Raw genomic sequence first — 16,340 nt, forward strand, 5'->3', positions numbered from 1 at the left:
ATAGTTCTTTTGCTTAGTTGCGAAGCAAGACGCATGCGAGAGGTTAGCAAGCCAAGCTTATTAAGTCCATCGCTTCAAATTTTAATGTCTGAGCAACTCGAGAGAGAGAGAGAGAGAGAGAGAGAGAGAGGGAGGGAGGGAGGGAGGGAGGGAGGGAGGGAGGCATTTTCTAATCCTGCTAGATAACCTCTTCCTTTAAAGTATTCGGTAATTTGATTCAGGAGAGAAGAACAGTAGAAGTGCCAAAATTTGTGTACGACGCTTATTTTAGTACCAAAAGTTTTTTTTGGATCACTTCAGTGCTAAATTTTGTAAAAAACGCTCATTTCAGTGTCAACTCTGATCAGTTTGATCGGAAATCCGACGTGGCCTTTTTTTATTAGTTTCTTAAGCCGATGTGGCTCGCCGGAGAGTCCAATTAGCATCCTATCCCTAAAACGACACCGTTTAATACTCTTTCCCCCAAATAAAAACCTTAAATTCCAAATTGAAAGAGAATCCCTCAATTTGCAACCCTAACCAGCTATCTTCTCCCCAATTGAAACCCTATTTTGATTCGCCCCCAAAGTTACGAGCTCAATCTTGCAAATGGAGAGCAGCAACTTCGGCAGCGACTCAAATTCATTTCAACGAAGCGAACAAGAGGCCGAATGTTATTGTTTTTGCGGGTTACCGAGTCCAATAAGAACATCTTGGACTCGGTTGAATTCCGGAACAAGATTTAATGGTTGCGCCATGTATAGAGAAGGCTCGAAGTGCAAATATTTCAAATGAGTTGATGCGAAATTCTCTGGTCGAGCGACAAAGGTGATCTTGGAGCTAATTGAAGGACGCCATCAACCTCCACCTACATTAATGGATGAATTGGAGGATGTGGACTCAATGCAAGCTGAAATGAAGGCTTTAGCATCTCTGGCCAACCATTTGAAGAAGGAAGTTTCAAGGATGAAAATTGAAAAGAAGTGTTATCGAGCATTGATTGTGTTGTTATTCTGTTATGTATCTTATTTTACGGTCAAATGTAAAGCGAGTGATGAGAAGAAGTTTCTTAGTCTACCATAGTTGAAGATGAGTGGAATATGTACTTGTATTGGGTGATTTGCAAGTATAATTATATTAGCTTATTTTGTATGAAACAGAAGTTTGCTCCAATTTATGGTGGAAATGGAAAGTTGAAATTTATTGGTTGTGAGCATTCACAAGTTCTCTTGCTTAGTTGTATATTCTCAATTCTTATTTGCTTAGTTTTGCTTGAAATATTTGGATTGCTGCAATGGTTTGCTGGTAATTGTTTGCTGGTAATGGGATGCCGGTTTGTTGCAATTGTTGCTGCAAACGCTTGTCAAATGAATGAGTGGTATCAAGTTCAGAAGTCCTTATTTCAGTGTCATACGTTGTAAATAGCGATCGTTTGAGTGTCAAGTTTTTCTGAAACTGATCACTTAAGTGCCAATCGCGATCAAAAGTGATCACTTAAGTGCCAGTTATTGTTAAAAAGTGACTACTTAAGTGCTAGTTGTTGATATGTTCGTTTCACTGGTATTGCACCAGCAACAAGCACATAGCTGGCATGCTTGCTTGCACCAGCTATGTGTTGGTACAGAGTGCATCTTGTGCTTCTTGCACCGGTCACCAAGTACCACCATCACCAAGCCTTGTATCAACCAAGCACCAGCAACACCTCCACCAAGCCCTGCACCAGCACAACCACCAGTACTAGCACCAAATCCTGCATCAGCCAAGCACCCTGAATACCTTCACCAAGTCTTGTATCAGCCAAGCACCACTACCACCAATGCGCCACCACCATCACCGGTGCACCACCAGCACCACCAGTACACCAACACAACCACACCACCACCACCTACACCAGCCAAGCCACACTACCACCACTGCAGCACCACTTACACCAGCCAAATAACACTACCACCACTGCACCACCACAACCACAGCACCACCACCATCTATACCAGCCAAGCAAGATCACCACCACTGCACCACCACCACACCACCACTACCAGTGCACCAGCACCAACACCAACACCACCACCACTACACCACTACTACCACCACTACCACGAGTGCAACAGCACCAGCACCAGCACCGGCACCGGCACCACTGCACCCCCACCATCACTGAACCACTACCACCACCACTCCACCACCACCACCACCACCAGTGCACCACCACCATCACTGCACCACCACCACTGCACCAGCCAAGCACAACTAGAACAACTAGAACATCCAGCAGAACTAGCACACCAGCAGCATAACTAGCACAACCAATAACAAAATATGTAAATTTCAAAAGTATAGACAAAATAAACATCGGTCCATTGACATTAAACTTAGTTTTTACATTTGGTCATTATGAATAACCAACTAAAATATCCTTCTTACAAAAAAAAAATAACCAACTAAAATATCCACATCCAGGGAATGGCTTCCCACCAAACAAAAATATTAAACTGACTCAACGCCATACAATGTCAATTCCACGAGTCAATATGTACAATCTCCCAACAAAAAACAAAAACTACCATATTTAGCACCCTCCCGTCAGTCAATATGAACAACCCCCCAGTTCCTTTTCCTTTAAATAGATGTTTGACTTGATTCATGATCCTTGCACTCTTTCTAACTAGATGTGCAGATTCTTCAATTGACCTTCCTGTCCCATGTACCTTCTTTTTAGCAGCTGCCATTTTCTTTATAGGCCGTATCATTTGATGAGAGCTCTGAGTAGGGTTATTGTTGGTGCCAGGATCACTTGGTTGATATGCAACTGGTGTTGGGTTCCTTGTTGGTGGTTGTTTTTGAATTGCACCCGATGTCCTTTTTTTTTTAGCAATGGCCTTTGGCGCCGTCCGTCCCCCTTGTCTTTCTTCCTGCCACTTGGGTTCCTCTTTTGGGTACAACCGTTGAATCTTGAGTTGGGCCATCTTGAAAGATAAGCACTTCCGAACTTCTCCCAGGCTACAACAACATAATCATATTATCAATAAAAAGAAATACCATAAATAAATTAAATGCAGGAGTCCTACAAAACTTACATTCAAAATAGTTATTCAAGTACGCTCGTCTGTAAAAAGACCATAACCATATTGTTTTAGCCTTTTCCCGAGAGCCCCTCTTGTTCGCAGTGGCACCTCACTTTCAGCAACTTTTGCAGTCGGTCTTCTTCTCACCTGATAAAGACATATCAAAGTTAAACTTTAGCCCAAAAAATAACACAAACACCAATTATACAGCTTATACGATATTTTCTCCTTGTCTGTTCAACATTTGACTTAGTGGTTGGCCCTTGGGCTGGCCCTTCAGTTAGCCTTTGCGCTGACCCTTCAGTTTGCTCTTGAGCTGGCCTTCCAGCTGGCCCTGCAGCTGGCCTTGTATCAGCCCCTTGAGCTATCCCTCCAGCTGGCCCTGCACAGCCCCTACACCTGACTCTACAGCAAGCCCTTCAATTAACCCTTGGGCTGGCTGTGTATCAGCCCCTACAGATGGCTGTTGTTGTTGTTGATGTTGTTTTTTCAATGCATAACCCTTTTTATTGTGCCATTCCTTTCGGCAATAGGAGCACGTCATCTTTACACCAGTCCTGCTCATTCTCTGAGTTGAAATCTCTCCCTCATGCAGTCTTTGTTTCTTTTTTGTCCTTCCAATTTTCTTCTTTAGTGGCAAAGGCTTAGGGGCTTCATAGTTTGTTGGCTCCTAGAATTTGCTACTTCTGATAGGCTGCATCATGAATTGGTACGAAGCAAGATATGTGTTTTTCTTGTACCAATCATCTAAGTAATCCTCTGGGTTTTGTTGCTTTAATTGGATGGCACAAATGACATGTGCACAAGGAATTCCAATTAGTTGCCAAACTCGACATGAACATTTTTGCCTCTCTAGATGGACGACATACTTATCAACATTATTCATGATCTCATATCCATCATCTCCATTCCAAATTGGATGACAGAACCTACTAGCAGCTGTGTTCTCATCCAATCTCTTTGCAATCCTGGGACCACATTGTCTAGTCCACTTTGTAACCTCATCTCTTTGTCTATGGAGCTGAGTCATGCCCATAACTTGTATGTCTTCAAGCATGCTAATGATGGGTTTGCACCTAGCCTCTAGTACTCTGCCATTGAAAGCTTCGCTGAGATTGTTGTCAATGATATCGCACTTGAATTCTTCGCTGAATAAAGCCCCACCCTAATGCTTAGGTTCCGTTTCGAACAATGCTTCAAAACATTCATTTGACAACTAAAACAACTCCTGCTTGGCTATTCTAAAATCAACCATGTTTATGCTCTTTGCTATATGCCAAAATTGCTTCCGTAGCTTATCCCCTTTATAATTCTTTGCCCAGTTTGTATATATGTGCCTTGCACACATTCTATGTTCAACATATGGCATCAACTTAGCTAATGTAAGAACAAGTCCCTACAATAATTCAAACCAGAAAATACTTGTAAGAAAAAATATGCGATTAATATTAAAAAATCAAGAGTTTTAAATGGCATTACCTTTTGTTGGTTGCTCATGAATGCCCAACCTTCCCCATTGGTTAACTCAAGTCGGCCGTTATATTTTGTAGAAACCAGGACCAAGTGTCTACTTTGACAACAGCCTGAGCTATTAGAAACATTTGGTTATTGGTATTTCTCCCAACAGCAGCCAATAACTCTCCCTTGCATAAACCCTTCAAGAAACATCCATCCAATCCTACAATTTGTCTACAACCAACTAAAAATTCCCGTTTGCATGCATCAAAGTAAACATAAAACCTATCGAACTTAGTCCCACGGTCAGGCAATGGCCTCTTAATAACCTCTACATATACTCTACTGGATGGGTTTTGAAGCATACATTCACAAGCATAATACCAAACTTGGCCATATTCTTCCTTGTACCGACCCATCAGTATACTCATCACCTTCTGCTTGGCTCTTTTGCACTGATTCCTCGGTACATTAACCTCTACCTGTTGCTTCACCAACTGCTTTAACTGAGGACTCTTAATCTCGGGCATCGCCTTTATAGTATTGAAGAAGTGCTTCGACAACCATACACTTGTTACCTTTTTATTGTCAAATATAATGGAACAAGTATGTTCCTGCTACAATGACCTAATCTGCAATGACCCACTTTTTTTATTCAGTGCATCATAGATCTTCCATGAATAATTTGGTTGCGAACACTTAACTCTCATAAATTCTTTCGTATTTCTAATAAATTCGACACTCCTTTGTTCAGCAATAGAGTTCTTGACAATAGCTTCTTTAAACAGTTTCGCATTATCAAATTTCATTCCTATAGACAAAACAGAACATGCAGCAGTCGGATCATAGGAAGGATACTTACTTTTCCTTCTACGGACAGGTACTTTGTCATCTTCAAGCTCGTTCTCGGAGCTAGCACTCTCATCTTTACCGCCACTCTGTTCATATTCAGTCTGATTACCATCAGTTGGAACTTCTTCGTTCCTATTCACTGGTTGTGGTTCATGCGATTCTCTCAATGATGTAAATTTATTTCTCAGAAAGTCTCTTTGCTTTTGCCTTGATTGTGCAAGTTCTTCATCATCATCGTCATCGTCATCACTTAAGATATTTACATTTGCCAAAACTTCATCATCCGATTCACTAGATTGAGCAACTTCCCAATTTAATCCGGTCAATTCTTCATCAGGTATGTCTTCACTAGAAACTTGGGGACTTGCTTCCATCTCTGGTCTCAGCTGTTGCCTTTCGTTCCCAGCCTGAGTACATTCTCCTATTTCTCCTATTTCAGTGCTCTCATCATCTTCATCATCTTCATAGTCACTGTAATACTCAACATAGACTTTAGCTTCTTCGCCATGAAGATAATGGTAAATAATGTCCTTAACACCATTATCACCATCGAAGAATCTCAAGCCGTCCTTCAAGCCCTTCCCAGGAACACAATAATGCAATTTATGTACTTTGCATCGTAAATAATGCATTATGTCCCTCATGAATTCAATATATGATGGCCTCCTTACATAAAAAAAATAGTACCTTCATTTCCACTAGCATATTCCCATTCCTCGGTGCTAATGACAAATTCCCAATCATAGCAAACAATGATGGCGATAACATTGTCCCTTATGCCCATGCTACATCGAAAGAAAACAAAATAATCAGCTTTTGGGACCACAACGCACAAAAGCCAACAAGTTACTCTAATTGTCTCGTTAGACTGAGTCAAGACCCTTGCAAGCTGTTTCAATGTATAGTGACACAATGAAATTTACCCAATGAAGAAGCAGATAGCTGAGTTACAATGCACCAGATCAAACATGTTCATAGGTCTGCCGAATCTCGTAAGATATGTAGGAGTACATCTGAGTTCATAATTCATATGCTTGTGCTAGAACCTGATAAATAACATTTAGACTTGCAGTTTTTGAGTATGCTTTGATCATTCATGTTACTCAAATTAAACCCTCAGAACATAGCCAACTTTTGACAAGGTTTTTTGTTATTGAATAGGGACAGATTGACACTCTTTTGAAGTTCAATCAGATTTCACATATCCCTGGAGTGCATAGCCATCCTGGAGAGACCCTGTCCACAAGGAATTCAATCCTTCCGTCGCCTACAGACTTGCTATTTGCTTGACTAATTCTTTGTTGTGACACTACAAGGGTGACAATTATGTACATGTGGAATTTGTCACTTACTTGGCCTCATGTGAGTAAAATACAAGAAAGAGACGTGTGTATTACACTCTGGAGGATCCCAAAAGAAAACAAAATAATTAGCTTTTGGGACCACAACGCACAAAAGCCAATAAGTTCACATGGAGGATTCCACAATCGCAACTAAATGATTAAACAAATTGCTATTGTCGATATAAAAAATCTTCAGTCGCTCTTGTTTAGTAGAAATGAAGCAACGAAGCTGGCACCGAGCCTTAGTTTGCCTTCACAATCAGAACCTGAGGTCTTCACAATCACCATTTCATAATTCCTTCTCTACTATTGTCATGCCTAGGTTATCTCTCCCTCTGAGCCTTAGTTTTGCTCTCGGAGCCATAATTGTGCCCTCGAAGCCCTAATTATCCCCTCGGAGCCCTAATTTTGCCATCCAATTGAGCCATGGAGAGAATATGACAAACCTGAATGACTGAGGGTAAGAGACGACACACGAGCGGTAGCCAACGACGATGGCGACGGAGCATAGCGACGACAACGGGAACTTCCTTCGCCTGAATGACGACTAGACGAGCCCTAATTTGGTCTTCTTTGTGCACGCCATTCAATTATCAAGGGGGAAACGACGTCGCATTCTTCTCCCAAGCCATGTAGGTAATGCGACATCGTTTTTGAAGTCCACGTGGACTTTATTTTTTAAAAAAATTTGTCAAGTCATTTACAAGATTTAATTAAAAATGCCACGTATACATTTTGGGCGGAATATCTCGCCGTTGGCACTTAAGTAATCGTTGTTTCTCCGATTTGGAGCTTAAGTAAGCCGATGAAAACTTTTGGCACTAAAGTGAGCGTCGTATATAAGTTTTGGCGCTTTTGCTGTTCTTTTCTCCCTTTGATTCAGCAAAGATTTTTTTGAGCATATTAACAACGCTTGAAGAATCGGTCGTATTTGCTACGGCCATGGAAGTGTCACATCACATCACATGGAATAAGAAGTGCCACTTCTCCTCACGATATAACTACTAAACTGCCCAAGTCAAGAATGTCAGGACTGACTCAGTCCGTTGTACCGTGGCTTTTCAAGTTGAGTTAAAGTTTAGTTAATTTGCTCGATGGGGAAACTCCCGTCCCGATTATTATAGTACGAACCGCATAATTTATTGTCACGAAGTTAGCTAATGTACTAAACCTTAAGAAAACGACATATATTCACACACACGCAAACGAGCTTGATAGCTTCTTGGTCATCTTCGAAGATTCATCTCACAAAGCACCAGAGGTTGTCCCATAGCTATCTCCTCTTCGCTTTCTTGAAGATGAAGGCAAGTTTGATTAATTGCAATTTGAACATCACTGTCAGGGTGCTTCTTAGCTAAGTCATCTTTATTCATCTACCATTTATTTTATTCCATTCCTGCAGCAAAAGATAGTGATCAAACTGTGCATGGACTGTGAAAAAGCAAGATCAAAGGCCATGAAGATTGCTGCCGATGCTAATGGTCAGTGAACTCTTTCTTTCTTGGCCGACCATGATACAGGGTGAAACATATATGTTCCTATGCGCACTTGACTTGACTTTTGAAATGTGATTGGCAAGATCAAAGATACTGTCATGCCGTGGCAACAAATGAAGTTAGTGTTTGAGGGCTTCGAGAGTCAATAATCTTCAATGTGGTTAAAAGGAAAAAAATCTCCCTGTTTACCAACATTAAAATGGTGATGATGTGACAGGCGTGACCTCGGTGGCGGTAGAAATAGACAAGAACCAGCTGGTGGTGACCGGGGAGGGAGTCGATATAGCTTGCTTGACGAGGGCGCTGAGGAAGAAGGTCGCTCCTGCCTCCATTGTCAGTGTCGCGGAAGTCAAGCCTGAAGATAAGAAAAAAAAAGAAGATAAGAAAAAAGAAGAAGAAGAGAAGAAGAAGCTGCTTTGTTGTACGCAGAAGCAATTTTGTTGTACGCAGAAACAACTTTGTTGTGCTCAGTACCCTGCGTGCAGTGTGGTTTACGATCAAGACCCACCTCTTTGTACCATCATGTGAGAGAGGCCATCCATAACAATTTGAGCCTGCTAAATTGTGAGATCTTGATCTAAGTTCGACATGACAGTGGTGGCTTCAATCTTTGATGCAGCCAATTGACCAAGAATTCCGCATGAAGTTTGTTGTTTCGGTGATCCCATCTGAGAATGTACGGAGACAGGTTGATAAGAGTTAATCAATTCTTCTTCTTCTTTCTGCTTGATTTCGCAGCTATATCTTGTCCAGAAACAATGCAAGGGGTCGGCCACTTTCTGTAGATTTGGCAAGTCATACATTAGGCGGCTGGTAGAAATGGCAACGCCAAATATTCACTTCTCCACATTTTGTCTCGTCATGTGATGCGTGAAGAATTATTTCCTTCTATTGTGTAAAGACATTCGGCCAGCCATTTATGAGTCAGACGTAACCAATACTAAAATCCGCTATGGTACATCTTAAATCGACCTAATACACGATAGGAAAAATTGTCTTTCGTCCTTATATTTTCATGTCCCTTATAATCAAATTCATGTGCTTTCAATTTGTCTAATCAAATCCCTTCGACGTTGATTAGATCAATCCAGCTGACAGGGTCATCGGGAAGTTTGATGTGATGTGATCAAAATTTTACAGCGTGGAAGTCCATGTGGCAACCAAGTTGGCAAGCATGAGAATTTTTCTTTTGCCTTTTTCATTTGCACGATGGCGCTCACGTGGCATCCATATTAACAAAATTATATATACATAGCCCGGCAATATTCAATAGTCACGTCAGTTGCATTTAGCCGGATTTCATGTTTTAGAAAATTAATTAGAAAATTCGCGAAAATAGAAGGACATGATAAGACAAATTGAAAATACAAGGATTAGAAAAAGTTAAAAGGGTATTGGGATGAAAAGTAACCTACATAATAGTCGAAACCGCTTATTATCAGCAGAAGTTTGTCTTGTAAACAAATGTCGTACATCAACGAGAAGATTAGAATGAAAATATTTGTTTATGTGTGTGTAAGTAACGCGAACCTAATTAAGGAGGAGAGAAACATTTCTAATCAACACTAGATATCGCATGACAAGTCATTTAAATGTTCAAAAGATAATTATTGCAATGCTGCAATTCTTAATGACTCTCGATCTTGGAAATGGCTTTTCTACGTTGAATGTTCATAACTGAATTACATTCAGGCCAAAAAATCACATCACATGGGTATTCCATGTAATTACCATGTATGACCAACTTCTCATGATACAGGAAATGTCTGTTCTTGCAGAACCACCAGTTGGCTAACATTTCAACAATAATTTCAGCATGATAAGAACGTTCATAAAAAATTAGAATTGTTTCCATTAACTAAAAGTCCAAAGCAGTGTTGGTAAAGACCCGAGCTTTGTCTAGATCTGACTGCAACTTGACAGCTACTTGGAAGATGATGATAATCTTCCTGATGTATGGACCACTTTAAAGCTGACTTCTCCTTGTGGCATCAATTGGGACTTGGCAAATTCAACTTGTATCTTCTTTAACAAGTAAATTATTCAATACATTAGTAGTCTAGCTGGTAAATATAGTGTCTACTATATCTCTACCACACACAATTTGAAAAACGGATTTTAGAATAATTTAGATTTGAACAGCTGCACAGTAGGGGGGGAAATGAAAAAATGTCCAATAGGATTGACAACACATACCCATGAATGGTTGGTATCCTCCCAAACAGGAGTTGCGTTGATTAAGGAGGCACAGTACTTCATAGTAAAAGCAGAAAAACCGAAGTTGACTTTTTGGAAGACTCAACTTACATTGACAGGGAGAAGACAGATATTACTTTGGTTAAAGTCATGAATTCAGCGTAATGTTGTGCGTAAGCCAAGATTCGATTTGAAGATCATTGGTTATCTGACGTAGAATGAAATTGTGATAGGTACTAAAAAAAAGGAGTCGACTATCTTATATGAGGATGATGAATACCGCATAATATTCGTTCAATGTTTAATCACATCATTTGTATAAACTAATCTCGTTCAAAACTTGTATTAGGTGCTTACTACAACAAGTTTCTGACCTTTCCACGGCCATATCGACCCGGCTCTTCTCAGTGGCATGCTGTTGCGTGCACAGGGAGTCATTGGTCTCAAATGATTGAATGTTGATAGGTTGACTTGACTTTTGAAATAATACTAGCATATGGTTTATGGTCTTCTCGAGAAAAAGCCAACCCGGTCGTTTTCTATGGATTGGGCAGCGGGCACCAGCTGATTTCCGGACGGTGCGGTTTTACTAGGTTTTCTATTGCCGGGAACGAGGAAAAACTGAGGTAGGACTAAGTCAATAGGGTAACGCTAAGTCCTCGCTCCTCGCCGATACGCGGTGGAGGCTCTAAGTTTCGACATGACGAACAGCATCCGTGCTGGAAAATTCCTCCTCGGGTGCTTCATGTGTTGATTATAACACGTACGGATGGGCACATTTCCATAAGTTCACCCATTCTTATAGTGCTCCCATCTAAGCACGCTTAACTTTGAAATTTCAAAGTTTAAAATTGTCGTTACGTCAAAAAGTGTCGTCGTGAGTTAATTCCTGTGTTGACATATATATCTCATAATCACTCTCCACCGGTTCGGTGCACAATTTAGTTCATTCTTGCCCACTTTGCCATCTTAAAGGCCTGCTAAGAGCCGCTCCTTGTTTAGACCCTCTGGCTCTTGTGACCATTCCCCGCCCTTGTCGCCTCGGGTCATTACAGGCCCACTAGCTTTCGCCATGTTTCGTTGCCGAACCATACACCTACTGGAGGGGGTCGTGCTTTGATACTATATTGTGACGCCATGGATTTAACTCACTTGAGGCATTGTCCGCTTTAGCCCATTCCATTCCGAGTCTCAAAGTTTTGTCCTTTGACGTACAAGAGGTTATCTATCCTAGTAGTGCTCCCACCTGAGTACGCTTAACTTTGGAGTCCCAAAGCTAAGTATTGCTATTATATTAAAAGGCGCTTCTGTGAGTTAATTCTAATTTTCATATATATATAATCCTCTCCTATTCGGTGCATAGTTTGGTTTATTTCCACCCTTCGCTATCCTAGAAGCTTGCCAGGAGCCGCTCTTTGTCCAGGCCCTTTGGCCTCGGTGACTACTTCTTGCCCTCGTCGGACCGGCACTACAAAAAAACTGATTTTTTCCGACGAAATTTCCAACGAAAAATTCTGGAAAATTCGTTGGAAAACGAATTTCCAACGAATTTTCCAACGAAAAAAAATTCGTTGGTAATAGGTCGTTGGAAAATTTTCCGACGAAAAATTTTAATTTTCGTTGGAAATTTGCGACGAAAATATTTTCGTTGGAAATTTCGTTGGAAAACTCGTGACTAAATTCGTTGGAAACGAATTTTTTTTTTCCGACGAATTTTTTTCGTTGGAAATTACAAATTTTTTTTTGATCGAAAAATCGTGGAAAGTTTTTTTCCATCAAATTTTTTTTTTGGTCGAAAAATTTCAATTTCAAAAATTTTTTTTTTGGCCGAAAAATGGCCCTCGCCGGCGGCGAGGGCCAGCCTCGTCGCCGGCGAGGCCCGCGGACCGGCGAGCGGCGGTTCCAAGCAGCTCACGCGGCCGAGAAAGGAAGAGAGAGATCAGGTCGGTTGGACGGTGGCGGTGAGGCGGGATGGGTGGCGGCCTCGCCCAGATCTGGGTGAGCTCGGCCCTCGCCGGCGACGAGGCGTCGGGGGCGTCGGGGGCGGCCCATGGTGGCGTCGGGAGCGCCGACCGCCGCGGGGGCCTGGCCCTGGATGGCCGCAGCGACGCCTTCGGGGACGGAGCCGACGTCGCGGATGACCTGGATGCCGATCTTGGTGTCCATGGCACCGGAGCCGAGTCGGAGGAGGAGGGGGGGCGGCGGGGGAGGCAGCGAGGAGAAGGTGGAAGGCGAAGGAGAGACCGAGAGAGAGAGAGGGACTCGGAGAAGGGAGGCTTGGGGGGGAAGGAGATGAAGGAGACGGCCATGGCGGAGCAGAGGGAGCGAGCGAGAGAGAGACACTAAAATAATTGCCCGGAAAATTAAAATTCGTTGGAAAATTCGTTGGAAATTTCCAACGAATTTTCCAACGAAAATTGTATAAACTGAAATAATTGCTCGGAAAATTGAAATTCGTTGGAAAATTCGTTGGAAATTTCCAACGAATTTTCCAACGAATTTTAAAAATGCCGAACGGTACCGTTTTTTTTGTAATTCGTTGGAAAATTCGTTGGAAATTTCCAACAAATTTTTTTTCGTTGGAAATTTCCAACGAATTTTCCAACGAAAATTGTATACAATGAAATAATTGCCCAAAAATTGAAATTCGTTGGAAAATTCGTTGGAAATTTCCAACGAATTTTCCAACGAATTTTAAAAATGCCGAACGGTATCGGTTTTTTTGTAATTCGTTGGAAAATTCGTTGGAAATTTCCAACGAATTTTCCAACGAAAATTGTATACAATGAAATAATTGCCCGAAAATTGAAATTCGTTGGAAAATTCGTTGGAAATTTCCAACGAATTTTCCAACGAAAATTGCACAAACTGAAATAATTGCCCGGAAAATTGAAATTCGTTGGAAAATTCGTTGGAATTTTCCAACAAATTTTCCAACGAATATAAAAAATGCCGAACAGTACCGGGTTTTTTGTAATTCGTTGGAAAATTCGTTGGAAATTTCCAACGGAAAAAAATTCGTTGGAAATTTACAACGAATTTTCCAACGAATTTTGTTTCGTTGGAAATTTCCAACTAATTTTCCAATGAAAATTTTTTCGTTGGAAATTTCCAACGAATTTTGCGACGAAATATAGTTCGTTGGAAATTTCCAACGAATTTTACGACGAAAAATTTTTTGTTGGAAATTTCCAACGAATTTTACTTTTCGTTGGAAAATTTGTCGCAAATTTGCAACGAAAATTTTTTCGTCACAAATTTTCGTGGCAAAAATCCAGTTTTTTTGTAGTGCGGGTTGTCATAGGATAATAATGCTCATGATTATGTTTAGGCTACAAAATGCTGGTTATCAAGTGCGCCTAAACTGGTTGAGCCAGGCCCATTGAGTGACCAACTTGCTAAACAAGCACAGTTCCTTTCAAGTGATTGGTAGGATATAGGCCCAAATGGCTATATGCAAGCAGGGGTTGCAGATAAACAGCTCTAGGGCAAAAGAGTTGACAATATCTAGATAACCATTCTATTCTAGGGCAAAAGAAAAGTTTGTTTTATTTCCAATTTTCGAAATTCCATGAATCTTTTGTACCTTTAAAAGGCAAGATAGCAATACCCAAATTTGTATACCATCATTTCCTAAAAATGAACATATCAATTGATTAGTGGATGACTCGTGTTTCCCTGTATGAAAAAAAGATTTTTAGGTGTCACTGAAATTCCCGATATGGATCGCCTGTATACTTTGATAGCTCATGGGAAGATGTAACTTTTCCGACTTCTACATTGCTGTTTACTCAACACATTTCTATTGTATGGGTGGATGTTGGTCGGGCACCATTGGTGCCATATCGTTTTGTTGCGTGGTATGTCAAGTTTGGAGGCGAGCTGTTAGGACCTCTTTGGTTCATGGACAACGGAGGAAATGGTGGAAGCAGCGAGGAGAGTGACCCAAGTGAGGAGAGCGACCTGGAGGAGATTACCGAGACTTAGCTGGATGGTGGTGGTGGAGTGTGGATGGAGATGCCATTTCAAGATGTCGTAATTGCCACTTTTTGGTTTGGATTGCGACGATGGGCATGATGTCAGTGGTGGCGTATGTATAGAGCCACTTAGTGACAGCGGGGAGTGTAACTTTGTGGGTCCCCTCATGCTGTCTTTTGATGGTAATGCCCATGTATGTGTAATGAGGAAGAAATGGTAATATGAAATCCCCATTCAGTCAAGTTAATTATAGTACTTGGGTCTTATCCATTCTATAATTCTAAACTTAAGTTTTAGCTTCCGCTTCAATTATATCACCAAAGATGATTAAAAGAACACCGTATAGCTGTGGGGCACGCGTGGGACGTGATAGCCCTGAATTTGGCATCGGTACAACCGGTGGCAAGTCGGCCCGTGCGAGTCACTTTTGGCACGCAAGCCGAATTTCCATGGCACGCTGACCATAGGCATCCCACACTTCGGGGCATCTTGATTCTCAAAACCAAGGCATTCTCCTCCCGACAACGACAAGCCTCCGTCGGGGCATTCATGGTTCATCATCCCACACTCCGGGGCATCTTGATTCTTAAAACCAAGGCATTCTCCTCCCGACAACAATAACCGTCTGTCGGGCCATCCATAGTCCATCAACCGTAGGCATCACGTAAACATTGCCCAAATATCTCACACATAACCAGTACATGACACAACATGCAAATATGACAACTCATGTGTACATAACAACACGCCACTACCATAATATCACATTCTTTTACTCGTAGTAACTTTCACGCCACATGCCAGATTCTGCCATCACATAAATAACCTCATTTATCCCATCATTTGACATCAAATAAAGGTCTATCATATCTCATTAGAAATATCAGCATGTGTACATTACATCTCTAGAAGACATCAAATTGAGATTCTAACGTTTTCACGTGAAAAATGGTGCATATTTGAAATTGGGTAAATCTGAGCAGCTTTGCACAGTAACAGGAATCCTTTAAAAATAAAAAGTAAATCAACTCCGAAAATTCTAAATTTTAGATAAAGTTATAAAAGACACTTGGTTAAACATTTTTCATGATGAACTCGAAGTCCAAATCTTTTTGTAAGTACCTCATTTCTTAGCTCAAAGACAGACCAAAAGCTGTTCGCTGGAACAGAACCTTTGTTTCTCAAAATCAGCTCTTTACCATATCCAAATCATCTCAAAAAATTCTCAAACTCTTATATGTTGTAGAGGAAGAAGTCCTAAAGAACTTTTGTGAAGAAAGTTTGTTCAAAATCGTCCTAGAAAAATTTGTGGAAAATCAAGAAGATGTAGAGGTCATAGAAACAACAAATTCTGGGCAGATTGGCACTGTTTGAAAGTAGGCTTTCGTACTACTCAAATCAAGTCCAAAAATTCTGAACTTTTAAAGTATGTTAAACTTCAAGATGTTTGGAACAACTTTGAAGGGAAGTTTCTTAAAATTCGGTCCACAAAAGTCTCCACAAAAATAACAAACCGAAGAGGTATAGAGAACCCGAATCTTGGTTTTCCAGAACAAGGTGCGAGAAATGAGTCCGAATGGAAAACCACCAAATTTGATTCAACAAAACTCATACCCAGCAACTTGAATAGACATGCAACACCCATTTCCACCTCTATTCAACAAAATTTACCCATCTATGTCACATGCAACACAAGTTCTTGACCCAAATCTCACATGCAAAGCCATTAGGAGCTAGTACACCAACATGCAAGGCCATTAGAGACCGAAACATCCACATGCAAGACCATTAGAGCCTCAAACACAACCAATCCAGGTCTGAACAGCCACATGCATGCCCTTCTAACATCATGAAACCCACATGCAAGAACAAACATCCATCCACAACAGCAAACAAGCAAAACCAAGGGCATAGAGAGATGGATAGGCTTAGGAACAAGCATCATCTCCTTGCCTTGGGCTATCTGGGACCGGCAA

General features: G+C 41.1%; 1 protein-coding gene across 1 annotated transcript; it reads left to right on the plus strand.

Annotated features, from left to right (window-relative positions):
- The first annotated feature begins 7,594 nt into the window (after positions 1–7,594).
- LOC115668546 (heavy metal-associated isoprenylated plant protein 16-like) lies at positions 7,595–8,913 on the plus strand. Its single transcript, XM_030589991.2, has 2 exons — positions 7,595–8,175; positions 8,408–8,913. Exons 1-2 carry the CDS (start codon positions 8,121–8,123, stop codon positions 8,716–8,718), a joined length of 366 nt encoding a protein of 121 aa, XP_030445851.1. The 5' UTR covers positions 7,595–8,120; the 3' UTR covers positions 8,719–8,913.
- Positions 8,914–16,340: the final 7,427 nt, after the last annotated feature.

Source organism: Syzygium oleosum, unplaced genomic scaffold, assembly GCF_021117445.2.
Source record: "Syzygium oleosum isolate NSW1041296 unplaced genomic scaffold, Sole_v2.1 Sole_v2.02, whole genome shotgun sequence".
Classification (NCBI taxonomy): domain Eukaryota; kingdom Viridiplantae; phylum Streptophyta; class Magnoliopsida; order Myrtales; family Myrtaceae; genus Syzygium; species Syzygium oleosum.

Excerpts from the sequence above, each read along its gene's own strand:
- LOC115668546 (XM_030589991.2), top strand. The coding sequence starts at position 8,121 with ATGGACTGTGAAAAAGCAAGATCAAAGGCCATGAAGATTGCTGCCGAT. Across the intron at positions 8,176-8,407 it reads GATTGCTGCCGATGCTAATG|GCGTGACCTCGGTGGCGGTA; the intron begins GTCAGTGAACTC and ends ATGATGTGACAG.